The 26,990-nt window shown below is 39.9% G+C and overlaps 1 protein-coding gene across 1 annotated transcript in view; it reads left to right on the top strand.

The window, feature by feature from the left end:
- Nucleotides 1-26,990, top strand: part of CMSS1 (cms1 ribosomal small subunit homolog) — a 252,196-nt gene that overhangs the window by 101,001 nt on the left and 124,205 nt on the right. The window contains exon 3 of the mRNA XM_086623861.1: nt 14,466-14,482. Coding sequence (XP_086479987.1) covers nt 14,466-14,482 — 17 coding nt within the window. The remainder of the gene's footprint in view (nt 1-14,465; nt 14,483-26,990) is intronic.

Here is a 26,990-nt window from a genome sequence, read left to right as displayed (position 1 = left end):
AAAATACCATCATTGTGTTGTAATCTTATAAATACTTCAAGGTGAATTTGATATCAGATTTTTGAAAAAATCCCATTGTTATATTGTTCCTTCCCACTTCCCAAAACTTCCTGTCACCCTCAAAATGGGAACATGTAGTGTTCTAGTTTAATCATCTAAACAGAACTAAAATACTGTCAATTCAATATCTTTCTTCTGATGTTTTTAGTAGCATGACAGATCTCTTCATTTTAAAACTATTTTTCAAAGTAATAAGAAGCAAAACACAAATATAATGAACAGAAGTTTATAAGAATAAAAGACAAAGTAGTTCACACAGTCCAGTGCAATTTTTACACCTCTGACTTCCGTCCTTAACATATCCTACACATACGCTGGTGCGTGTACAAACACAACTTCACTGGCCAGTGTGTCTTCCATAAATACAGTCCTTTTCTGATGGATGGTAAATTGACTGGCAGAGAAGTGCTTGTGACAGACTGTCGTCTTGTATGCCCTTAAACATGCTGGTGACGTGGTATAGGTCGTTTTGAAAAGCAGCCTGTAATCACAACTCTCCAAACAGAATCTAATTGAAGGAATACAATGTTATGATATTATCAGCTATAATATCTACGGGCCAGAGAGGAGCCAAAACTCAATAGTATTTCTTGTATTTCAGAGTGCGAGTTAAGTGTGTACATTTTAAAGAAGGTGTTGGTGTACTAAGTGTGTGTCTATGTATTTCTCTTGTGCTTGGTGAATGTGGCAAATACAAAACAGGTGATCTTTCATAAGCTTTCAGCAAAAGAGTAGTAGTATACAGAGGTGAAGTACCTTGCTTTTGTTTTCAATGAAAAATGTATGGTTAGTAAGCAAGAATTATCTAGTATGTGTTATCTAGTGTAAGTTAGTTTGTTACTCCACAGTAATTGGTCTGGGTATCTAAGACCCAAGCTTCTTAACCCTTGCAGCTACCTCCGTTTCCATTTTCCTCATGTTTTAATCTGCTCAGTATTTGCATGGAGTTCCATACATCCATGAGTCATGAAATAAGCAGCAGAGACCACAGTGAGGACTACAGAATAAATATGTATACCTTCAAAGTGAGTATATATTAATTTTCTTCAAGGGTATTTTTGACAAGCATAGCTTTGTTGAGACATTTCTTTGTGTGGGAGTGTTTGCCTCAGCATTGCTTTTCCCCACACATGAAAATAAACCACAGACTTTTAAATATCCTGAGAAACATTTCTTCAAAGAAAGATCAAAAGTCTTTACTAATGTCTGAGGAAGCTGCATGGCTGCCTCTCTTGTGAACTCATGTCTATGGAGAGCTGGCTAAGACAATCAAGGTCATTATTCCATTGATTTGATTATTTGCAACCTACCCTGAGAGGGGATGCCTTGTTGGGAGAGGGAGGTGGAGGAATCCACAGATGCCCCCTAATTTTACCAAGACAGACTGCTATATTGTGTGAGATGCTCTACTTCAAACAGTTGTCTTTGGCAGTGCATGTTCAAGAGTTTTATGTAAGACTGAGTTGATTGACGTTTTTAAATAAGCAATTTTATCTACTTTTTTGGCTATCGAAGTTACATGAAATGTCCAGATATGGCTTTCAGGGCTTCACACGAATTGTATATCCCAATTTTTTGTTTGTTTGTTTGATGTTTGGTTTTGATTTGATTTGTCCAAAAATCTCTTTTCGTCTATTTTTGCATCTTAGCAACACAGAACACATATTAGCCAAGCTTTGAAAGCTTGTCATCTTCTCACTAATCTGGAATTCCCCACCTTTAGACAGCTTTCAGGAAAAGAGATTAATTTTTGTTTTTCCTAAGTCCTGTATTTTCTTTCTTAGGTTTTTCTTAACGTCTTTTTGCCTTCATGAACTTCATCTTTTATGCTTCAGACCAAATCTTTATGTGCTGTCTGACAGCAGATTACCTCGTGGAAGCTGTTGAGAATAGCGTTTCTTAGCGTTTCTCTTTTGAAGGATTTTGCTGGTTTTGCCGTGCTAGCACCAAGCATCTGTGAACACTAGGTAGGATTTCAGGCTCCTATCTAAACCTAGGATTTCTGAGTTGTTGGTATGGAATTTTGTTTGTTTGGCTTTTTCTTTGGTATTTTAAACCGAACTTCTTCATACCATCCCCATCAGTGACTATATTCTGCTGCTGTCTAGAAGTCATACAGTAATCTTTCATTGGTTTATCTGATCAGAAATGAAATCACTGAGGTTGCTTTTTTCCTGGATTTTAGGGTTTTATTTTAGCTGTGGACTGCATTTTTCTTATATATTCTAAAGTTCAGGTCTTTAATACATTCTATGATTTGGTACTTTGCGTTCCTATGGTTGGGGAAATGCTGAGTTTTTCTCTATATTCTGTATTACAAACCTGATGTGATTGCATGTTGTTATTCTCCTTGCTTTATTTTCTCATTACTGACAATACCTAAGTATGTAACAGCAGGCTAACATATTTTTTCTGACTCACATAATCTTTACTTGTGCAAGAAATCTGCTCTGGCGTTTTCTTCTTCCAACTGCAACTACAAAACAGCGACGTGCAGGTGGTGGTGGAAGATTCCTCACCCTGCTCCCCATGCCCTCAGTCTCCATATTTAATATCCAAGAGAGAATTTGGATAAATTAGATAAATATCCTAAATCATTCTTTCCCAGGAGTTTAATGGAAACAAAATCTCAGATCTCTTGTCCTCTCACGGTAACCTTTTTATGCAAATTAGTCCCTATTTCCAATGGAGCAGAGATTGTAGGTTTTGGATTTTAGTGAAGGGAAAGGATGTTGCCATCAGGGCGAATGGCATGAGTTCCCTCCTTGCCAGGAGTACTGATTGGCAATGCCCTGAGTCCTCCTCATCCAACTCTACAAATGTTGCCTGTGGGCTCTCACCGTGATTCATGGTGACGAGTTGCATGATTTTGACAAGAGTGCCCTAGGGTCACAAGATGGTCCCAAGAAATTTTGAAAACTTTAATTTCTAGGCTTTGGTGGAAGTGGAAGTCAGTGTTGCATTGGGGTTTTGAATCAAAATGTCTTTCTGTGACAGAAATGTGGATTTCTGCCTTTTGTTGTTTTGGAGGCTTTTTCTTTTGTTTTCTTTGGCTTTTGTTAATCTTTTGTTCTTATTTATTTTGTTTCTACCTGTTGATTTTGTGGCAGCAGGATTTTTTTTAATTATCTGGTGCATATTCACCTCCACAGAAATAAGCACAAAGGAAACATGAGCTTCCAGGTAGATTCTCAAGTGAGCTTTTGTTCTTAGTTTTTGAAGAATTTTTTTCATTAAGATTCATTATTGCCTTAAATAAGCCAAAGTAAAATTACGTCTTTGAGTGGTGGCTTATATTTTTTATATTGTTCATATTAATTGGTGACTGTGGCTGTATGTGTCTGCCAGGAAAATGTGAAAAGCACAGAGTTTGAAAAGTAATTGTACACAGTGAAAGTAATTTTTGCATGTGTTCAGATTATAGGGTTTACTAGCCATGACATTCCTTATTATTAATCATTATAATGTCTTACAGTTTTAGACCTTTAGCTCCTGTAGGAATATGCCCAAGTCTGATGATGCAACTTTGGAAAATCCAATAAAAATGTACTGGAAACTGCAGCTTTCTAATCGGAAGTTTCTTAAAAGCAGTGAAGTTAAATTGCCTCCTCACAGAAAAAAAGGGAGTGGAACGGAGGTCAGTGAGCCAGGTAGATGTACTTCCTCTGTGTCCTTGGTTATGCTTACTTTTTTTTTTCCCCTTTTTGTTTGAAATTCAGTCTTGAGGCCATCATCTGTGCTTTGGCATAGGGCAAGCGGAGAAAACTTGTATATTCCTTTCATTGCTACGTGAGGACCCCACAGTGTGGCTATGTGAGGTTCATATGTAAAGGCAAATGTTAATGTGGCTGCAGCTGTGACTTCACCCTGGTTTTGATTATACTGTAGCTGAGTGCTTTGTGGGGGAGAGCATGGCATGCTCGAGAGGTGGCTTAGGGCACATACTGGTGTGTGTTCCTCTCTTTGTTTTTCCCCTTGTTTGAAAGAAATATGGCTGTGGCCAGTTGCTAGCCCAGTGGCTAGTGGGAGATGAGGAAAGGGATTTTGCATCTATATGGATATTTTACAAGGTTCTGATGTTCAGAAGGGTCCTAGGGGAACACTAAAGTCTCGGTATCTTCTTGCCCAACCCCACCAGTCTAAAAGCCTCTCTGAAAAGCCCAGTTAAAACACATCTTTATCCTTTTGCAAGAACAGTAATTAAAATTAAAGCAAAATCTTGGTATTACCCAGCTTACTGCTCAGCACCAGTTGCCCTATGTTTTGATGGAGCTCTGTTAAATGGGTGTTGGTGCTGGAGAGCCCTGCAGAAAGCTTATCCACCTGCCTCTGTGATGGCCAGTGACAAACAGCATGGAACTAGGCAGAGGCAAGGTGGGACCCGAGGGACACAGTATGGACCCTTCTGCTGCCTGTGTTCAGCCCTGCAATTATGGGAAGATTTGGAAAGGAACCGCTCCCTGAGCAGCAGGTATCATAAATGGGTTGATCTATCAGGAGACTGCTGTTGGAGGTGCTTTTTGTGGTCACAGTGGCAATTATATTACGTTCCTACTGCTGTTTTCCTGGTAGCTGAGCACAGGTCTGCAGTTTTTTAGGTGTGTTGAGGAGGGCATGGACAGGTGACTGTGTTTGCTTTCAACATGCTACTCCTTCCTAGTGAATCAATGAGTCATATCTTGCAGGCACAGAGGGCCTGCTTAAAGCTGCTACTTAGTAAGACTGCACTGGGATTATTTTATCTGAAGCTAATATTTAGCTCCTGAGAGGACTGTGCCTCTTCTGCACATAAATAGTGCTAATTTGTCAGACATTAAGTCAGCAGATTAATGCCACTCCTGAAAGTACCTGTGCACCTCATCATTGGAACGTATCTTCCTAACTCTGTTATATGGGTACAGATATCTCTCCTAGACATATGTGAAAAGACACTTCCAGGTCAAACCTCTGACATATGACTTGTTGCTTATGAACATTTGCTTAGCACTTAAAAAAAATTAGTTCCAAAGCAGCTCCCGTTTGATTTCTGAGTGGTCGTAAAGGACTCATTCTAACACACAGCAGGTGTGTGTGTGTGCAGTGATCATGTGTTCCCACACATTAATAGTATTTACATTCCTTCTCTGCAAGGATGATTTTTCTTAGCACTCTGTTCCAATCAATTCTGGTTTGACTGAGTGAATTAGTATTTAAAAAGTGTTAGCAGTAGAATGGATTTACCTCAATTAAGGTGATACACAGCCCTCGATACTAGTTGTTCCTGTATGTGCAAGCAATTCTATTTGAGGAATGATCACAGATTCTCTGACACCAAAATGTTCAGTTTTCTGCTCAAATAACTTTCTGGAGAGAAAAGAAAGGAAAGCCTTTTAAATGAAAGGCTAGAGAATCTGTCCTGCCTGTACAAATACCCAGTAAACATTAGAGTGCCTCTGGTGGGGTTCTGCAAGCTTCCCTTGTGCAGGTAGGCCCATTAAAGTCTGTGGGGCTGCATGTGTGAGATTGGATTACAGGGTTGGGGACTATTCTATGATTCTATGACTGTATTTTGTGACTCTTATTGCTAGTATCACTCTGAGCACATGTATTTTCTGTCAAGTATAATCTGACCAGTCTCGAAGTGTATCATTTTTAAAGGTCTGTTGTTAACACAAGCACATTCATTAATTAAGGAAACAAATCTAGAGACAGTCAGATGTTTTCTCTCTTGCCATATAGCCTTAAAAAAGAAGAAAAACTGGGAAAAATCCCCACGAAACAAAACATGAGATTGACTGGGATAGGAGAGGGGAAAGTATATTCAGGAAAACTGAGAAGTAAAACTGACTGTCCAGTTTGGCTTTTAGGGTTAGAACTGAAGGAAAAGTAGAGAAGAAATGCATGTATGGTAGCAGGGAGGAAGATTGTGGCTCGTAACACTGGTATTAATCATGACAGCAATACCATTGTATCGTACTCGCTCATCGTTATTTTCTTATCTTGTATGTGCCTAAGACAAACTGTAGGTTTATTCTCAGAGCAGTTGCATAGTGAGATTGTTTTTGTCATAATTTCAGCTTCATGCGAATTAGAGCTTCAGAGCTGAAATTTACCCATCTCTTTAAGGTTAATTAGTGATTTCTTTAGAATGTGTATGATTCTGGGCAAATCCTTTGATAAATAGTAGTGCTTAAGCATCAGGATTTGTTTCAGAAAACTGAATCAATTGGCATGGGTTTAACTTGTCTTTCTGCAAATAAGCCAAAAGAATTGATTTTTACTGCTCATTAAGAGAATTAAGTAAAATCTTCAGTCTTTGAAAATAGCTTTTTGCAAATAATATGTTCAGTTTTAGTTTTGCTTTATTTGAAGAAGGGTATTTACAACTTCTTAATGTCCTGTTAGGTCCTAGACAGGGTTCTTTAATGCCACTGAAAAAGTTCACAAGAGCGTTCATTCAGAAACCTGATAATCTTCACTGTACCGCGTCTGTGTTGCGCGTTTCAAAATGAAGTTGTTGCTAAGAGGGTGTTACAGTGCACTGCATTTTTTCAGGATCTGAACCATGAAAAAGACTTATGGGAGGTTCTTGTTCTTGTGGTGTTCTTCATGTATCTCTTAAACCGATGTTATCCCTGTTGATATCCTTTATGTTCTGTGATCAACAGCATTTGTCAGAGATGTATGATTTTAAGGATCTGAACTAGATATAATTCAGCTTAGCAAGTTGAACTTGATCCTAAATGATTACCATTGTTCAGGGCCCATAAAAATAGTTTGGAGGCTTAGTCAGAACTACAGTAATAAATGTCGTGAGCAAGCTTTGAAAAAAATATTAAGAACAGGATCCTGTGAAGTTATACAGGCCACCTGTGCAAGACGTAACCCTGTGGAGATTTAAGGCCGCCTTCCCAAAGGGCTTGTACAATACTTGTAAGAAATAGCTTTGTTGAATTTGCAGCTGCCTTGTTAAGCGTGGACCTGGTCATCTGCTCTCCAGCTTGGCCGGTACAACAAAGGCAGCGTTTCAGCCATCGTCTTAACTGCTGGAGCGGTGGTGCTTGCCAGCACTGCTCCTAGGGGTAGGTACCACGGGCTCTTGCCGTGCCCCCACCCTGGGGTGGGCAGCCTTGCTTGCATGGCTCCGAGTTTGCTGCTGTGTGCTGGAGCACAGAGCACCTCTCCACCTGCTAACCAGCTGCCCCATGGGCAGCGGGACTGCCTGAGAGGATGAAGGGACAGGAGAATCTGTCAGGAGGGAGGAAAGAAACCCTTGGAAAAACGTGTACAACAATTTTGGGAAAGTGGCCACCAATGTTGGTGTTTTGTCTTTGTTTTACAGAAGCTATGCATGCAGGTTGAACTGGACAGTGCATGTGGAAGCCTGTGAATAGCACTTGTGGGACACAAGTAAGGCTCCTGTGTATTTACATATGTAAACTACAGTTATCTTTCAAAATGCGTAAATATATATAGACAAAGTTACTCCACTGTGAGGGAAAATTATAAGGGCTGACACCATGACACCTTGTAAAAAAGGATAATTCTTTGTCCAAAATCAGATACCTTAAGATGAATCTTTGCTTTCAGATATGCAGAGGAGTGTGCGGGAAGGTTTTCACGCTAGCTGTGCTATATACGTGCTTAGCCTAGCTTGGCTCTAGCCGGTGAGGAGGGATGGGACTATCAGAGGGCACTTCCACAAATCCAGGGCTGGTTTCGTGCTCAGGAGAAGCCTGTCTTCCTCCATTAGGTGTAGCAGGAGATTGAAGAGACTGGTTGGTTAAGTACCTAAGCACCGAGGTATGAAAACTCCTTCCTTCCCTGTTTAGCACCCTTCCTTCTCAAAGGAATCAGTGTTGCTTCTCAAAGATGTTGAACTGCTTGTTCAGTGAAACATACCAGAGTTTATTTTGCTGAAGCCCTGCAGAATTGATGTGAGAGTTGTAGCAGGAAAATTATTAAAATAGAGGGCTTATCTGCCTTTTTAATTAGGTGCTTCTGATGATATCTCTAAGAAAAAGTCCTGAAGTAGTTCTTAGCAACTGTTACTCAGCAAAGAGGGCTTGCAGGGGATACCTCTTCATTGTTCTGGGAGTATTTCAGCTCAGTCTCTAGCACTGGTCAGAAACCAGAGAGCTTTAACAAAGCAAGTGAGCTAAACCACAAAGCGTCGTTATGCCTTTGTGCAAACATATTTTGGGTATTAGATGCAATTGATTCCCTATGTCCATAAACTGTAAGGTAGGACCAGATTACCTGTACTCTTATCTCCTAGGACTACTAGACTGTCACTGTTCGAATAGAAAAGAAAAACACAGAATCATAGAATGGTTTGGGTTGGAAGGAACCTTAAAGATCATCTAGTTCCAACCCCCCTGCCATGGGCAGGGAAACCCTCCGCTACACCAGGTTGCTCAAAGCCTCATCCAGCCTGGCCTTATACACTTTCAGGGATGGGGCATCCACAACTTCTCTAGACAACCTGTTCCACTGCTTCACCACCCTCAGAGGGAAGAATTTCTTCCTAATATCTAAGTAAATGTACCCTTTTTTGGTTTATATCCATTACTCCTTGTCCTGTCACTACACTCCCTTGTAAAAAGTCCCTCTCTGGCTTTCTGGTAGGCCCCCTTCAAGTACTGGAAGGCTGCTAGAAGGTCTCCCTGGAGCCTTCTCCAGGCTGAACAGCCCCAACTCTCTCAGCCTGTCTTCATAGGAGAGGTGCTCCAGTCGTCACATCATCTTCATGGTCCTCCTCTGGACCTGCTCCAACAGCTCCATGTCCTTTGTATGTTGGGGTCCCAGAGCTGAATGCAGTACTGCAGGGGGGTTCTCACGAGAGCAGAGTAAAGGGGCAGAATCATCTCCCTTGACCTGCTGGCCACACTTCTTTTGATGTATAAGAGGCATCTGATTTAGGACTCAGATATCCCAAGCAGCACACATGAAGTTAATGGAAATAATTATTTTCTCATACCATGATAACTGGGGGACGTGTAGTGAATCAGTTTGCCACAAAACTGAAACAAAGTAAAGTGCTTCCTTGCACAGCACATAGTCAAACCCCAGAGATCAGTGCCACAGAGTATCACTGAGGCCAGAGGTGTTAGTGCCTTCAGTACAGAAATTCATAGAGGTTGTGGTATAGAAGGGTGTTCTGGGGGCAGCTTAAATTCTTGAATGGCAGCTGAGAAGGTGCTCAGGGAGGGATCGTTCTGTTGATGCTCTCATTGCTCTCTTTGTCCAAGCATCTGCCTTTGCACCCTGTCAGAAAGCTTGTGGAACTAGTCCAACCTCTGACTTTCTTCATGCATTTATCCTGTAGCACGGGTGAGACTCTGAACTGTTAATTCTCCAGTACCTTTTAAAGCTACGTAGTGAAATACGTTTTGTTGCAATCTACTAATTATTTACAGCAGGGACTCAGGCTAACTTTGCCCATGTGATACTTCATATATCAGAAATTACAGCTGTCACAAGTCATGATTTCCATTGAGAACAGTGATTCATCTTTCCATGAGTTGCCAAGAGATCTCACAGTGGGAAAGAAATTTTAGCTCATGTCACCATTCTGTAAGAGGAAATACATATGGAGACAGGACGTTATGTTTGGATACATGTGGTTTTAGTTGAACTGGATTGTCTTTAGGAACTTTTGTCTCTGAAGTGTTTTGAGTGAATTTAATATTTATTTGTCCATGACTAGCCTTAGCGTGGTAGTTGTGGGGGAAGAAGGGTTGCTCTTGTGGAAAAGGTGCACTTCAGCTTAGCCTCACAAATGTGGCTCAGTCCTTACCAGGAGAACCAGCTTTCTGTGGGATAGAAGAGTCTCTAGGAGACCTCAGTCTTTTTCTACGTGCCGTAACTGCTGCTGCTATTCCAATCAATGTTTTAACTGACTGCATTTCTGCTGTATTCTTTTCATCTGCCTGGTAGAAATACACCTTGCTTTTTTGTAATCGCTGGTCAGAGCAACGTATCAGAAATGCTGCTTATATTGGAAAGGCCTCTTGGGCAAGAGCTAACCACTCCAGCTTTGCCTTCTGTGTTACCGTAACTACATATGGAATTCTGGAAAGAACAATCGTGGATAAAACCATTTCAGGATCTATAAATCCAACATATCACAAGTTACTTTACACTTTGGTTGTGTCCTTGTGTTGAATTTTTTGGTTTTGTTTTTCACTTTGCTTGTCTTTTTAATGCTTGGTATACAAACTCAGCAGGGGAGTTGGAACGAAATTTGGAAAAATCTGAAGTCCAAATGTCACAGTTTTAGAAGGGGATAAATATGCTAATGAACAGCATCTGTATAAATTGGGGTAACATTGTGCAGTTTTTCAAGTATTGTATTTCTCATGAAGAGATGTCTTTTCTAAGAGTGACACTATGAAGGATGAATCAAAGGACAGTATTTAGAGAGGGCTTTGAAACTGTACTGTGACAGGATATAAGGCTTTGAACTTTCCTTTAAGAACTTAATTTTGGTGCGATAGTTGTCCCAAATTCTAGTCTTCGGGAGTCAGAACGTTGACATGCTTAAAATTATTTTCACAACATAAGCCCGGTTGCTGGAGAATCTCTTTGCTAGTGAAGAGTCCTTCGCTTAGTGCAACCACGGAAGTGATGACAGTCAGAGGAGCACTGTGAGAATGTTTTCAATCGCCTTTATCTTTCGGTGCTTCCTGCAGCACACTACAGCTTAGGCAACGGTTGTGGTAAGAGGCAATTAAATTGATGTAAAGACCAAGTTGATTTGACATGTATTATAACCAAGTGTTTATTAGTTGAAATAATCTTGGGCGTTTTTTGGCATAGTTGATGTTTGAGTGGGAACTTGACTCATTGTCAGAAGTCTGTGTGTATTTGAGCATGTTAAGCCGACGTTACCAAATGGAACTGTGGGAGGCTTTTGGCTTGTGTTTATGGAGTATAAACCAAAGCTCCTACCTTGCTGCCTCAAAAGCCACAAAAATGTTAATAGAAGTCAGAGATGCAAGAAAAAAATGTATTCTGTATAGCCAGTCAACTTGCTAGTGCTAGCTTTTTCCTTGGGTTACTTTCCACTGTTTTGTTCCATGTAGTTTTAGGTATCACGAGAGATGAGACTTCCTCTCCATTCCTTTGGAAATTATTTCACAGACCTCGTAAGCCTTCGTGAAGCTTTTCTCTCATTTATATTTCCTGGTCCTTAGATTTCCAGAGCAGAACTTGCACCCAAGCTGTCAGGGGTTGCCTTCCTGTTAGCTTTGGCAAAACGATTCAGGCTTCCTTAGAATCATAAAATGGTTAGGGTTGGAAGGGACCTCAAAGATCATCTAGTTCCAACACCCCTGCCATGGGCTGGGACACCTTCCACTACACCAAGTTGCTCAAAGCCTCATCCAGCCTGGCCTTGAACACTTCCAGGGATGGGGCATCCACAAGTTCTCTGGGCAACCAGTTCCAGTGCCTCACTATCCTCAGAGCAAAGAATTTCTTCCGAGTATCTAATCTAAATCTCCCCTCTTTCAGTTTGAATCCATTGCCCCTTGTCTTGTCACTACACGCACTTGTAAAAAGTCCCTCTCCAGCTTTCCTGTAGGCCCCCTTTAGGTACTGGAAAGCTGCTATAAGATCACTCCGGAGCCTTCTCTTCTCCAGGCTCTTCTCTTCTCCTCTTCTCCTTCTTGCTACTGTCTGCTTTTGTTCAACCGAGTGAACCCATGAACATTTGCATGCCTAAAACTACAAATGTTTTAGGATAAGTATTGTGATACTCTCTGCTGAAGGGTGCTATGAACATTTTAAATCAACCTGCATACATCAGGTGAAGTAACTGTAGCTATTAGTTTCTTTTAATGTATTTTCTTTTTCACTCTCAGACTGGATTTTCTGCACAGTTTAGAGTCTTTTAGATCTTCCAACAGTTTCCGTTGTTCTCTCCCTGACCTCTTTAACACTAAGGTACCTCTGCGTAAGCCTTACAGTAGGTATATGAAAAGGCCAATTATAGGCACTTAAAGCTAGATTAAGGTGAAGTCCATGATTCATCAGTAAGTAAGGGCTAAAATTAATAAAATGCTTGTAAAATTGGACAATTTCCCCCCACTTCATCAAAGATAATTTGTTCCTAAAGAACATGTTGCTTGCATCTCAAGAGTTAGGTGCCAATCTGTACAGAACACAAGACAAACTAATTTGAGTTGTTATTTGAGCCTGCAGGAACATGGTAGCTTTTGCAATTGTTTCAAACCCCAAAATGTTTCTGTCTATTATCATTTAATTAGTTCCTTCTTATATTTTTATTTTTTTAAAATAATATATATATAAAAATCAGTAAATATATATTTAATCATTATAGCTATGGAAAAAGAAGGAAACTGAGGGCAACTGAACACCAAATGTAAACAATAGTATATATATTTTAATTTTTGACTTTGAGAAATACTATCTTGATTCCTAGTATTTAGTAAGTCTTGTTTGATCTATAAAGCTGGAGATGTAAGCTAATAGAAACTGCAAGGCATTGACTTTGTGAATGTACTCTTATGCTAAAACGACAAAGACGGTATTACTGGTAAATGCATAATTCTCAAAAGCTGGTTCTTTTAGGTTTCTGGAGGTGGGAAGGTTTGACCCTTGCACAAGGTTTCTGAAACAATTTCTTCCCAAGTGAATTTTTAATGCCTATTCAGAAATTCAGGCTAAAAGAAGGCCTCTGACAACTTATGAATGCTGGGCAGAAGCTGTGAGAGTCTTATGCTGTACATTCCCTGTTACCTGTGTGCTCTGCCACCTTGCCTGTAGATGTTACTCCTTCATCATGTCGTTTGCAGAAATATATTTTCTTCAGCTGAGAAGAGAGGGGAGGGGGAAAATCTATGAAAATGGACAATTTTGCCCATTTAGCTAGAGATAATATTTTTGCCTAGTTTTTAGTTGAGCTTTGTCAACTCGTGTATCTTCTTGTGGCAGAGAACACTGATTGCCGTGAGATGCCAGAAAAAGTGGAATACAGTGTTACTCCTTTATCTTTTGCTTTCCACAAAACTTACCTGATTTTTGACTCAAAATTGCTGTATCCACTGAAACATTGACTTAAAACGTATGTAATGACCAATTAACTTGAAAATTCTTTGTTGGGAACCACAGTTTTTCCTTACTCAAGTCCATCTGTCTCTTCTCTGCGCTAAATTACTTGGTTTAAAATCTAGCCAAAAATAAACAAAATAAACCCTCAGTCCTATGAATGTGAAATGTGATGCTACATAATGATACCGGCTTAAAGAAAGCATGCCCATGCCATCTTGCTACTTCTCTGTGGCCTTTAAATATAGCATCCTAACACGCCACTTGCATCTGATGTTTTTGTTTATGGCTTGGAGGGAAAAAAAACAACTTGCTTTGACTCATCTCTTTTACACCACGTTCAGCTTTCAGGCCTTTTCCATTAGTTGTCCATAGCTACAGAATCATGGGATTTTACAAAGGAGCTACTTGTTTGATATCGCTGATTATCAGGCTTTAGCTCATCCAAAAAGCAAAACTGTCCATTGCCAGGTGCAAACAGAAATTTGAGCCAACCTGTAGTTCGACACTGAGACCTGGCCAGCTTAAAAAAAAGGGGGCAGGAAGAGATCTTCTACTGACAATGATGATGCCAGGTTGGTGTAAATAATTCTTTAGTTGAGAGCAGTGTAATGTTTATTACAGCACACCTCGGTGCAGTGTTACGAGGCTGCGATTTGATTCTCAAGCCGGGTGAAGTTATTGGGAATTGCTTACTTTTGCCTTTGTCTTTGTGTTGTCCTTAGTTTTTACTGTAGGCAAAATTGAGCTAATTTCTTGCGTGTTGACTCGCTTCTCAGCCTTTAACTTGACTTATTGTGCACAGTAAGGTACGCAGTGGCAACTGCTTTTTGGAAAGTTGCCGTTTGGAAGGAGGCGCAGAGGGTTGCCCCGCAGACCTGCAGGCACACGCATAACTTCCTGCATGTGGATACGCCCTGGCTCAGGTGGGGACAGAAGCAGCCAAAGGCATACAGAGATTTTTTTGCAAGACAATATCAGTTTTCTGAAAGATTTTTTCCATTTCTTTTTTTTTTTCAAGTTGAGTTTGTAAATGCTTTCTTCGATCTGGTATGCACTCTGAAGTGTTACAGTATGATAAAAGATGAGCTAAGTTTCTTGCTGCCAAAACCCTGCGAAATGTGATGGGCGCGCAGCCAAAGGAGGAACATGCTCTTTTAAAACTATGCCAACCTTAATATTTTAACTAAATCATGATTTAATTTACGAAATCATCATGGTATTCTTGAAACAAGGACGTAAACCTAGATGTAGACTAGGTTCACTGTACAAAAGGAGGAGGATGCGCACGACACCTGTGAACATATAGTGAAAAAGGAAAGTAAGAAGCCATGGAAGTCACGTCTTATCAGGACATTTGTGCCACATGGTCACAGTCTTTTTGTCTCTCATCAGTCTCGTAATTGAGCCTTTTTAAAACATACTGTGCGGTCCCAGTTGCTGTTCTCTCACGGCCTCTTCTGGTGCCTGAGTTGGACAGATTGTGGTGTGATGCAGAGCTGTTCTACTCTTACACACTGTGTCAAAAAGCAACAAAGACACTTTGGTTTGGTGATGCGGTAAATCCATGTCATCTTAAAGCTTCTCAAATGGAAATGGTGGCCGTGCAGTTCAGTGAACTGATCAGGAGTAAATTTACACCATGAGTGGAACCTTCTACTCTATTAAAAAAAAAATCTAGCACATTAACTTTTATACAAGCAAAGCTTGTATGCCAGATTTCATCAGTCTGCATCATTATGGCTCTGTCTGTCCTCCCACAGACAGTATAACATGGGTGCAAATTTTGGCTCATTTATTGGAAATATGGGCATGATTGATACAGATCAAATTTTTTTGTACTGAAAGATTCACTCATACACAGAGCTCGTGTTAGTGATTGTGCAAATAGAGCTTCTTAAATGAATTTAGAAGGTTTCTGACAATCCATCTGACCTGAGACAACTAGTTTTAAAACATCAGGAAGTTTTATGAGAGTGTTGGGGACAGAAGTTTGTTGTGTGGCATTATAACTAAGTTCTGTGCAAATTCAGAGTACTCTTTGCTGCTGATACAGGTTTAGTTCAGCTTTATTGGTCTTGCTGAGCAACTGGACAGTTTTATTTGCTGAGAGTCCGCCAAGTGTGTCTCTGTGGGAGAACGCTGATAAACCTCACCATTTTAAGCCTGGCTGTCTGCTGTTTTTCAAGCACAATGTCTCACTTTCTTCTGCATAAATGATGTTGTCTTGCTTCCCCAGCTCTGTTTGGGCCTGGCTGCTGCAAAGGTGGTAATGCTCAAGTGCACGACATGTCACGTTGGTGTTCTTTCTCATTTTTGCCCACCTGAAAAGCCTACTCTTTTATTTCCCTCCGTTAAGCACTTCGAGACTGTTCAGTGGACAGCATCCTGTGAACCCCGAAAAGTCATTATTCCAGTGTTCCTGCAAGACTACAGGGTCTGTTTTGGTGAGGCAGTTAAGGAGTTAAAGGCTTGTGGAGTTTCAAAGAAATGCCCAACAGCTGCTGTAAAGTATCCTTACAATCCTAGCTGACCTCATCCTTGTCAGACAACGGTGATAATATCCAAAAACGGGTGCAAGACAGGAAGCATTTCAGGAAGGCATGTGTTTCATGCAAAGACATCAGAAACGTGCTCTCTCCCAGGGCTGCTTACCGCAAGATCCATGTTAATTTAAATGGAACAGTGAAAATCCAGAATGTGTTTACAGAAACATTATTTTGGTCCAAAACCCCCATTGCTTGTTGTTCTACTGTGCAAATGGCAAAAGCAGATGAGTTAAACGCTGTATGTATTTAATATAATTACATTCTTGGCTAGATGAACCTACTTTTTAAACATCTGGAGGATTCACATACTTTTTTGATAGTTTTGTTTGCTATATTTAAGGGGGGGGCTTTGACTTGAAGAAATAGTATAGGAGAAATATAGATCTACTTAGAATACGTTATCACGTTTACATTCAAAGACTGATTTGATGTCTAACAAGCTTTTAATTAGTTTAATCAACTAAGAGTTCTCTAGTAAGCAGAGCAAAATTAGTTTTTTTTTTTTCCCCCCCACTGCATTCTATGACTTAGAATTTAAAAGAACTGGATAAATAGAGCAATGCCCACTATGTGTAGGAGGTGTGAGAAAGTCTTCCAAATTTTTGCCAAGAAAGTAGGAATGGTTTGTTTTTTTAACTATTTATCATTTTTCGCTACTCAGTCTATCAATTTACCTGCAAAAAGCGTCCTATATGTACAGATTCCTATTATTTTCATCTCGTTGAAAAATTCATACAGGAGAAATGAGCTTATATTTTATTTATATTTTTCAGTAGCACCCACTTAAAAACATGCAAATAAAAATAATTCCTACCAGTTCAGAGCTGTTCCACTGATAGTTAGGGATATTTTCCCTAAATTTCCTCTTAGTTGTGTCCAGAATCGTCTCTCTTGTAGTATGAATCTGCAATAAAATTCAAAAGTCCATTGTGTTGGGTGCTCTTAACAAACGTAAGTGAATATTGCTTGAGAGATTTCTTTTGACTTCGGAGGTCATTACTTCAGCATTAACTTAATAAATTTGTATAAAATAGTTTATTAAGGGTTAGACCAGATCCAGTAAAGATTCTACCCTTCAAACTGTTGCACATGAATTATGTGCTCTTCTGATTATGAAGTCTAGCAGATGGCTGTAAGAATATTAAAATAAAGCACTGCTGTTTTATCTCTGATTTTTGTTTCATTTAAAGACTTGTTTCTTCTGTACTTTTCCCTGCATTCTCCTATAGTTTCAAAAATATTTGTTTGCGTTGGTAGGGAGTGAGCAAATTCTAGCTGCTAGAACTTAGGTAGAGAATTTAATCTTTGGGAATTCACCAGGTCGTGAAGATAAGTCACCGATCTTGAAGGACCCTTTGAAAAGTGTAGCCCACAGCCAGGCAGCTGTGGGAGGGGAAAGAATGCCATGGTAGTGGTGTTGAACAGTATACTAGCAGCAGTTTGTCTTTTTTACGGAGATGTGACCAAGGACCTCAGATGAGGTGCAAGAGGAGATGAAGTCAGGCTACTGGGAGGAAGACATGAGTGAAACTGAGCTCAGGCCTGCCACATGCTGAGGAATGAAAAGAGCATGATCTGTGTTTTTAGAAGATGATCCAAGGATGTAACAGAAGAGAAAGGGAAGAAAAATGAGATTATTTGGACTCAGGAAGGCATTTTTGTTATTTTCTGGTAGCAATTCATTTAATATACACACACAGTTGTTTCAAACTGAATTATATTTTATATATGCCTGCTATTTCTGGACGTTATTGCCAAGAGTGAAAACCACGTAATATATTTCTAGTATTAAACCATCTATTACTGATAGATAATGACAGAGTAGAGGGAGAAGGCACCAGTTAGTCTGGGTTAGTTCATGTGTTCTGGATAACTCTTTCTTGAACTCTCAGATTTCTAAACTTCTACCAGGCTATGTTGATTTTCCACTGCTTTTTGGTTGTAGTGAATTGTCTCTTTTCTCCCATGTTGATGTCGGGTATCTCAAGTACTCCATGATAGTCTTCCTCATACTTTTTCAGGTAACGTGCCGTTTGACCACTTTTCTATTAGCTATTATAGTAAGATAACAAATACTATAATGTCTGTAATACAACACTGCTTAACAAAAGAAGCATTTTGGAGTTTCTAAAACTATAGATGCCCTGTGCTTTCACTTATATTTTTTGTATTTTTGCTTTTTAACATTACAGGTGATAGATTTTGGATCTATAGTGGCTTTCTGATTCAGTCTCCTAAGTTGTGACAGTGAAGCATGGAATTTAGTCTCTAAAATAAAAAAGGGCTAACCTTTTGAGAAACTTCCTTTAATTACTAAAGAGTTAATGATGAACTCACAGGAGAGAGAGAAAACCAGAATCCTGTTTTACTAATTATTGGTTAAAACAATTGATTGTTTTCCGATTAGGAAAGTTTCTGTGAAGTGTTGTGTAAATATACCTCTCAAAAAAATCATCTAGCGAGGTAAGATATGGAAAAGGATGTCGATTCATCAGTCTGTCTCTTTGACTTTTCAAGGTGATTTACCACAAGACGTTTAACTCGTTTTCTTGTTAACAATGAAGTTAAATGTTTTATTTAAGGTTTTTTGTTTGTTTTTCTTCAAGGTATATTGGGTTAGGTTTGGCTAAATTCTGTGCTTCTGCTTCAAAGGAGAGGAAGAAAAATCTTTTCCTGATTTTCAGTATTAGATGCTTTATGGTTCTTTTTTGTCTTTAGTCAGAGCAGGGAGTATTAAGACAATACCAGATGTGAGTTGGTGCACTTGCTAAGACTTGTCCAATATGCCGAATACCAGGATCTCAAGGATTTCTTGCTAGAATTCAACTCTCCAAGCGTGGAGAAAGGAAACTTTTTCATAGCTTTCACAAATACTTAAGTCATACTATGACAGTGTAATGCTTCTTGACACGTTGTCATAGTATTTTATTTAAGAACCAAATAACTCTTTTCTATTTTGAGTCACTCTTTGAGTAATGGTTTGCAGCAAGTTTAATTTTTGGCTTTCAGTTGCTTTTCTGGCAACCGTAGAGAGGTCTGTTCCGTGTCTCACACTTGTCCAAAATGTGGTGGGTTTCTGTTCTGCTCAGTTCATAATTCCTGCCAGGTCCGTGACTGTCCCTTTTTGATCTCAGTGTATTCTGGTCTTTCTCCTTCATCTTTAGGCATCCAGCTGAAGCACTCTTGTAGGCATTTACCTCCCCATCAAATATATAGAAGAATTCGGCACCTGATCTGGTAATCTGAAAGAAACTAACTGTTGTGACCGTCCCCTTCAAAGGCTGTTTCATAGTGCACTAGTACATCAAGAAAGACAGCGTTTTACTGCTCAGAAAGCTCTGTTTGAAAATCTGTGGATTGTTTAAGTAAGAAGTCCTACTCTTCTCATGGATTTATTTATTTATTTTTAAAAGAATCATTGTGACTAAGGAATTGAGTTTTTTGTTGAATTAATGTTTTAACCTTTGTGTTACTGAGCTATTTAAAGTGGATAATTGAGAGAAGGCCTGGCATGGATGGGTCGAAGGTGTCCATTTTGTGGCTAGTTACACATGAATGTAGAAATGCTCAAAGTCACAACATACTGCTGTCTTGCCTATTTGGAATGACACCACCATATGCATTAATAAATAAGCTGAAGTACATAGGGTGCGTGAAAGCCCTGCTTCCTAGTAGTGGCAAAGGTAGGTAGTGTTTCGAAGGAGCAAGGCTGTATTTAAGATGGTTAGACATGCTTTCCTGTGAACGAATGGGATAAAATACCCAAGTCACTCCAGTGTTGTCACTTCTCTCCGCATTTATAGCCTGTTTATGTGCTCTTTTAGTAGTAGTTGTACAAACTTCTGTTGACCAGCGTTTTCTTCCTGTAGTTTTACAGTCACTTTAAGAAAACCGTTTGCATGGCAGTAGTGGCAGTTTGGTAGAAGTTGTTTGTGCTCTGCTCTGACTCACTGCCCTTCATCAAGAGGGTACAGCTTGATGCTTCTGAGCCTTTTTCTGCTGTGCTAAAGGGGGTGAGCGATGCTGCCCTGCTTTGGTAGGGTGCCCTTCTGATCGAGAGGTGAAAGAGCAGATAGAGCTCTTTTAATGGTCCCAAGAGAACTTGAATACAAACTGCATGAAGGCCTGCAATCTCTGAAGGAGATTTAAGGCAATCTTGCTGGGGTTTGATTCTGTGTCTGAGTCATGTCAGCCTGGTTTTTGACCCATTAAGGAACCCTTGTCACACTACTTCTGTTGCCTTTTGTTATTACATTCCTCTGGAGTCTCTATAGCCATTGTCTGTTTTGTATCTTTGTTTTTGTTTTTCCTCACTAGGGATAGATTTTTTTGAGTTGGCAGGAGGTATCAGATTCAGTTCCCACCGTCAGAAAACTCTGCGTTTGCATGGGACACACAACAGCCGTGCAGGCTCTGCTGCGTGCTCCCTTGGGGAAAGTGCAGCTTCCTGGGGGAGGCACTCATACTGCCTGCTGCCATCCCCGCAGCCTCGCGACACTAGGTGTGCGGCGTAAGTGGTTTGTGGGTGTTCTTCCTCCTTCCCTTTCTACAGCCTGTGCTGGCAAAGTGCACGTGCGCGTTGCTTCCAAGCTGTGAGTAAATTTTTGAGACTCGTTTTAGATGTGGACATGGAAGGAAGCAGTGCCACAGAACAAGGAGTAGGGAAAGGCCTCTAAGGACCAGATGTGTGCTGTGGGGTATTCAAGACTGTGGAAAGGTCTTTTCACCCTTTGTGTGCACATAGAGGCACACACAGTCCCACCCCATGGGACAGGTATATTACGTATCCGAGAGAGTTTCTGGGAGCTTTGGCTTTCTGCTGAGCATGCGTGAGTTGTTTGGAACGCACTGACGGCTTTCTCAGAGGGCACAAAGGTCAGTTTAAAATTCTTAGGTGTACTATGTAATGCAAGCTATTGGCAGATTTGAAAGATAACCTTGAAGTCTGTCAGGGAAGAAGGCCTTTTTCTCAAGAGAAAGCTTTGGATGCAGAGTGGGAAAAGGAGTCTTTGCTAGATGTATCTGAAATGTGTTTGTTTTGAAAGTCACCATTAGATTAGGTGTAAACTGTGAGACTGGTTTATGCTCCTCAGGGCAGGGGAAGATGCAGTCTGTTTGTTTGAGTGCAGGTTTTCCCCAGGGTGCTCATATACACTATAGAATATGCATTAAGCTGTTGGCATTGTATCTCTAGATTTTTTTTTTTTTTCAGAAGGTCTTAAATTAAAAAAAAGAACAAACCAGACACCCCTGCTCCTCTCAAAATAAACCAAAGTTGTGAAACTGTCCTTAACACCTTTGCTGAATGAAGGACAAACAGATCACTCTTACTAGCCTACCGTTTTCTGGCAAATCATGTTTATCTACATAAAGACTCGTCTGAGAGATGTTTCACTGTTGCCCACGTAGTTTTTAGCTGACCTCCAAAAAACTGATGAGAAAGGAAATAATTGTAAGGCAGATTGCTGCCTATTTCAAATTTAGGGTTACTAGTCGTTTTTCTGCATTTGACATTGAACAACCATCAGGGACAAAACAGTTTTTTGCTTCTCTCAAGCCAATGTTGGCTTTCATGCAAGAAGCCAGGAAAGGAACATGCCCATTTACATAAGTTGAGAAAACCTTCAAAACATCTTGATTTAAATATTAATGAGAGATTTAGGCCTAATGTCATGGCACTGCGAAGCAGCTTTACAAATCGGTGTCAGAAGGTGAATGTTATCTTTTCTTTGTTATTTTGCATTCCACTAATGTTTTGATGTATTAACAGTTTAGCTATAAAATTGGTAATATTTTGTATGTTACTTTTAATATTGAGAGGAGGATGCCATGAATAACCAGTAAGAACAAAACAGCTGCTTTTAACTGAGGTGACACATTTAGGTATCAGTAGTTCACATGCAGCCATCATAGTGGGTCCAAGACAAAGGAGGAAAGGAGGAGAGAGACAAAATAGTTTTTTCTGACTTTTGCTTTTCAATTTCTAGAGCTTTGCTTTATGATAGAAAGTAGATGTGCAACGCTGTGGTTTAAAGTCATGAAGCTAAGAAATCAATTTGGCAGTTCACAGGATTGATGCAAAGATAAAACGAGAGGAAAGTGAGCGAAAAGGGAGTGTTCTATGGGAAGGAAACATTAAGAAATTAGACAGCCTACTTAAGAACACTTAGAAGCAGATGAAGTCATGAGAACCCAAACAAAACCCCATAAGCAGTGGGGTTTCCGTATGCTTAGAGAGACTTCAGCACACATGTGCTGTGGATGCTCTTCTGAGAATTGCTACAGTGAAATGGCTCTTGTGGACTTCTTCTAACGCAGCTGCTGCTGCTGCCTGCACCCCTTACATGTTTTGGGTGATAGTTTTCTTTGCTTCAAGAAACTTAAGGATAATTTCATTCTGCTTTTAAAGTAATCTACAGGGGTTTTTATTTGCTTCAGAGTGAATGGAAGTGATCTGCCCTTCCTTCAAATGACGTTTACTTTTTTTGAGATGTTTAAGGTGAAATAGCCATATACAATATTTTAAACAATAGCCACATTTGTTAAATTGACTGCTATCAATTCAGAGTGAGTAATAATTTTAAAAATAAATTCGGAAATTTTACTTTTTTTTTTTTTTTCTTGCCCCAGTATTTCCCCTTGTCCTTCTTAATTAAAGTGAAGTAACCAAGATACCTGGCAGGGGCATGAATCTTTCCTAATAGTACGCTTTGTACTCACTGTACAATTGATTCACAACTGTGTGCTGTAAAAGATGTTTAAGAACATCTAGACTAGTGTGGAAATTACGTAACTGGGATGAAAACTTCAAAAGAAAGCTTGGGGTTTTTTTCTTCTTTGCTTTGTTTAGGTACCTGTTCAGACTGGTTCTTTATCCGTGTGCTCTTGCATATCCTTCATATTTGTACTCTCAGTAACTGGTTCATCAGGAACTTTCAACAAAGTACGCAATCTCACAGTGGGAAGATAACTTTTTTTTGGGTTTGGTTTTTCTTTTTCCTAGTTTTCTCGTTCTTCTAGGGTGTGGTTTGAACTAAAATGAAATTTAGGTTGGTCTTTCCTTTTTTGACCTGCCAAAGTGTTTGTTCTGTTAGCATTGCTCTGCTCCCTGTAAATCAGACATTCTTCTCGAGCTGCGTCAGGTCACTAATGACATGATTAATGCAGGAAGGGCAGAGAAGGATGACGTAGTGGCTCATGCAAAGTTTACCTGAGAATTATCTGTAGCTTTCTACTGTTTAGTGTCTGTGTGAGTCATGGCCTGAAGCCCTGCCATTCCCTGTTCTTCAGCTGGGCAAGATCACACTTACCTCATTCTATGTATGCATTTCTCCCTTTCCTGCCAGATCTGATTAGAAGCACTTTTGTTTTAAACGCTATGTTTATGAAACAGTAAATACACTTTTTACAGATAGCTGACCATAACGCTAAATGAAAAGCACCATTAGGTATCTGTGGTCCAGGCAGCTTTAGGAACTTTCTCTGTCCTGATGTGAATTCTGATTTTTGTCAACTAAAGTCTTTTTCACGTTCACGGGTTTAGCAATGATAGTGTTATGACATTAGTAAGCTTTGCAACAGCACCATGAATCAGTTGCTGTCTGTCGGTAGAGCCTCCTATTTCTTCGTGTGTATTTGCACAGGTACAAGCTTACAAAATAAAAATGGCAAGTTTGTGATGCTGTCGCCAGCTTTTGAAACTTCCTTGGGCTGCAGGTACAACTGTTCGCGTCAAATTTGGCCCATCTATTGATTCCTTGACGGAGTGGCTGAGAAATTTATCTTACTGATCAAGAAAACATGTGGTCGTGTTCTCTGATACACTTTGAAGTCTTGGTCATTCCCCTTGTTGTGGGCTGGCTGACTGGACCTCTGAAGAAAGAAGTGTTTCTTGAAGTATTTCCCTGAAGATCAGTATTTGTTCTGCTATTTGTGTATGTGTGCCCTTTAGCTACAGGTTCCTTGTAGAGTGTCTGTATTGATGTTCCACTAAGCTTGCTAGAAAGTGTTCTGTCAAATGCTCTCAAGTCTCTCTTAATAGACCAGAATGAATATAGTGTTGAATCTGCAAAAAATGCTGGTTACTTTTTCAAGATTCCTTTGTTTTTCTGTGAAACTGTCGCGAAGTCTTTGCCATCCTTCAGGACTTCAAGTTTCCTCAACTAAAACTGTCTTCTGTTCTGTGTGCTACTCCGTCTGAATTATCTTGTGCAAAAACTGCTTAATGTTTAACAGTAGAAGGTTATGCTGAAAACAAGCTATCATTTTCCAGCCAGCTCATATCTTGCAACCTGCCAAAGCCTATATCAGGAACACGATGTGTGGGAAAAAGTTCTACAATGATAGACACAAAAATGTCTTGTGGGAAACCTAAAATGCCATGAGACTCATTCTGTTAATAAAGAATGTTTTTACAAGCGCACCATCATCCTCCTTACTTTTTGACATTTTCGAAAATGAAAGCTTGAGAACATAACATTTGTGTAGAATGTAAACAACCTTGATACTTAGATAAGTGACATTTCTTGGAAATAACATTCCCTTAAGAGAAAAAGAATGGTCAAAGGGAATAATTAGCCAGGAAAAAAAACACAACCAACTCATTTCTCTAAGGCATACCTCTCGACTACTTCTAATAAAGGCCATACTGATGCCGGAGATAAAACTTTATGTGCGCTTTCTGATTACAGTTACCAAACATATCTTAAAGGAAAACAAACTCATCCTACGATCTGCCAGTCTCAAAAGGTGCGCTACATGAGTAAATTCTGGATGTGAACGTATCTTTAAAAAAAATCTTAAAAAAAAAAAAAAGTTCTCTAATGCAACATGCAGCACATTTTGCCTACATTGCACTATATGCTAATGGAGTTAATGGTTATAATTACCCAGATGCCTGAATGGGGATGGCAGAAGCTCATATCCAGCTTAATGTTGTCTGTATTTCATTTTGCTGCTTTTAAAGGAACTGTTTACATAAACGAGTAACGTAGAATTTATTCAGTGACTCAGTGTTTAAGCAAAAATGAAGCACATTGTTTGACGCGTGCCTTTGTGTAAGCTGTGTATCTAGAATCTGTCTTTCAGCTTAAGCAGTGAAATGGTATTTCTGGCTTTTGTTTTCTTCTGGCTAAATAGCCAGCACCTCGGCTGTAGAACTGATTTTCATCTAAACCTCTCTTCTTTTGAGCTTTCAACTAGAAAATGAATCAAGCAAAGCTTTAAAGTTTCTTTTTCAAAATGGAAAGGCACAGAATGAAGTAGAAGTGAAAAAAGACACTGTCTTTAAACAACTTCTGTAAACCTGTACCTTCACTTCTCCTGCAGGTTTATGAGGCAGGACATTGCCCGTCCTCCAGTTCATGTCAAGATGTAGTTGCTCAAAGCAGCAAACAGTGTGGAGAGAGAAGGAGCTTCATCCAGCTCATTGCCTTGCTCAAATTCCAGAATCCCGAGTAAGCTCTGATTGAGGAAGGGCCCAAGAGACAGGAAACAGATGTTAGCAGCAGTGTCCTGGCTCAGGTGGCCCAATAACAAGTGTACCAAGCCAAAACAACTAAGTGGGTTAAATGGCCAGAACTATGGTTTATAGTCTTATTTACTGGGCTACTTAAATCTAGATTTACCTGAGGATTAATGTGACTTCTGCACATGCTTCTCTTTGGTTGGCATTTATAATGTGTTGTCAAGCTTCAGAAAGCTTGTCTGATGAAACTGCAGGTGACTGTTTGTTGCTGTGTGCAGCTAGGTAACTTTCTCCAAGTGCTTTGTTTGGTCTTTTTGGTACTTCAGTAGTTTTTACCTCGTATTTTGCCAAAGATCAACATGCCTGGGGGATTCAAAAGGCCAACATTAGAGCCCTACGTATTCAGAAAAAGCCCTGTGAAGTCTCCAAAACAGTGAAGAGTTAGTATTTTATTTTTCTTCGTATGCCTTTCTTCCTATGACCTTTTCTGGTGTCAAAGATACCGGGTGTTAATCGTACCAGGACTATAGGACGCCTACAGCAAACTCTTTGAGTGTCAGCACCTTATCTTCCAGGGAGAGTGCATAGAAATACTTCTTCAAATCTGCTTGCAGATTTGGCATGTTCTTGATATCCGTTCATCAGTTGAGGAATCTCTCATTACAAGATACCAGAAGGATGTGGGGAATCTGAGTGTTGTTTTTTCTGTTTTAGAACAGAACAGAATAGAATAGAACAAGTAGTATTGAGGAAAATTGTGATCTCAGAGGTAGGAATGATGCTCAAAGGTTGTGCTGTGAAGGCATCACGTGTCAAAGAGAGAAGATTCATGCTCATGATGCAGTGGAACAGCAGTGCAGAGGTCTGTGCCCGGAGCCTTTGGCTCCCTCTGTCTTTTGAGAAGGGCCCAGACACCGTCTCTGCCTTGAGATTTCTTGCAGTTCTTTTGAGACTCTGCCTCCATCAGATCTTTCGCAGAAGCAAAGCCTTTGTTCCCGGTACATCGATGGTCTGCCTGGACTTCAAGACAGGGCTGTCACCGACCTTTTGAGCTTTCTGACTTGCCACTTAGCTACCTGGGAGCCCCCAGTGAACTCAAGTAGGTAGATGGCTACAGGGTAATGCAGAGGGTTTCTGAATGCACTGTTGCTCTTTGGTTTAACAGCGTGAGAAAAGTGTGTGATTTAACCATCAGTGATCTTCCTTCATTCTTGCTCTAAGTTTCCTCCTCGGAATTGAGGGTTTGTCTTGTTTTTAGATAGGCTTGACTTTCCCTCATCTCCCGTGATTGCTGCTGCCACCATTTTCCCATTTGAGAAGGTGTTTCCAGAGTTAATCTCTTAAACTTCCTGAGTGCAACTCTGTGACATTCTTAATTTGTATGTGTTATTTTCTGCCATTTGTCTGGCTTTGGAAATTTCCATTTCCCTAATCCCTTTAGAAGAGATAGGAAAAAACCTCATTTTGTGAGGGTGATGCGGCATGGGTGGTCTATTTATGTTTCAGATCGCCATAACAAATATTTCCAATTTCTGACTTTACTAAAATCTCCTTGTAGGTAAGTATTGGAGTTTGCTGACTAAGCTTCTGTTCTAGCATTGTATGAAGGTTTTTCTCTTGTAGTGATCCTCTTGAATGCGTGTAGAAGATAACAAAAAGTCACAAAACCCAACGCTGCTATAGTGTTAAGAAGCTGGTTCCAAGAACAGGAAGTTCTTCTTAGTTAAATGACACTTTGTAAAAATTGAATGACTCTATGTGACAGTACTGGATCTGGTACTTCTCTCGTTGGCTTGTTCTTCTAGAGAAGAAAGACTTTAATCAGTCTTTCTGACAGTCATTCGCAGTGATGGGGATGGACC

This window comes from Tauraco erythrolophus, chromosome 1, assembly GCF_009769465.1.
Source record: "Tauraco erythrolophus isolate bTauEry1 chromosome 1, bTauEry1.pri, whole genome shotgun sequence".
In the NCBI taxonomy this organism is placed as follows: Eukaryota; Metazoa; Chordata; class Aves; order Musophagiformes; family Musophagidae; genus Tauraco; species Tauraco erythrolophus.
The sequence above is the reverse complement of the archived record's forward strand: the minus strand, read 5'-3'. Positions and strand labels throughout refer to the sequence as shown.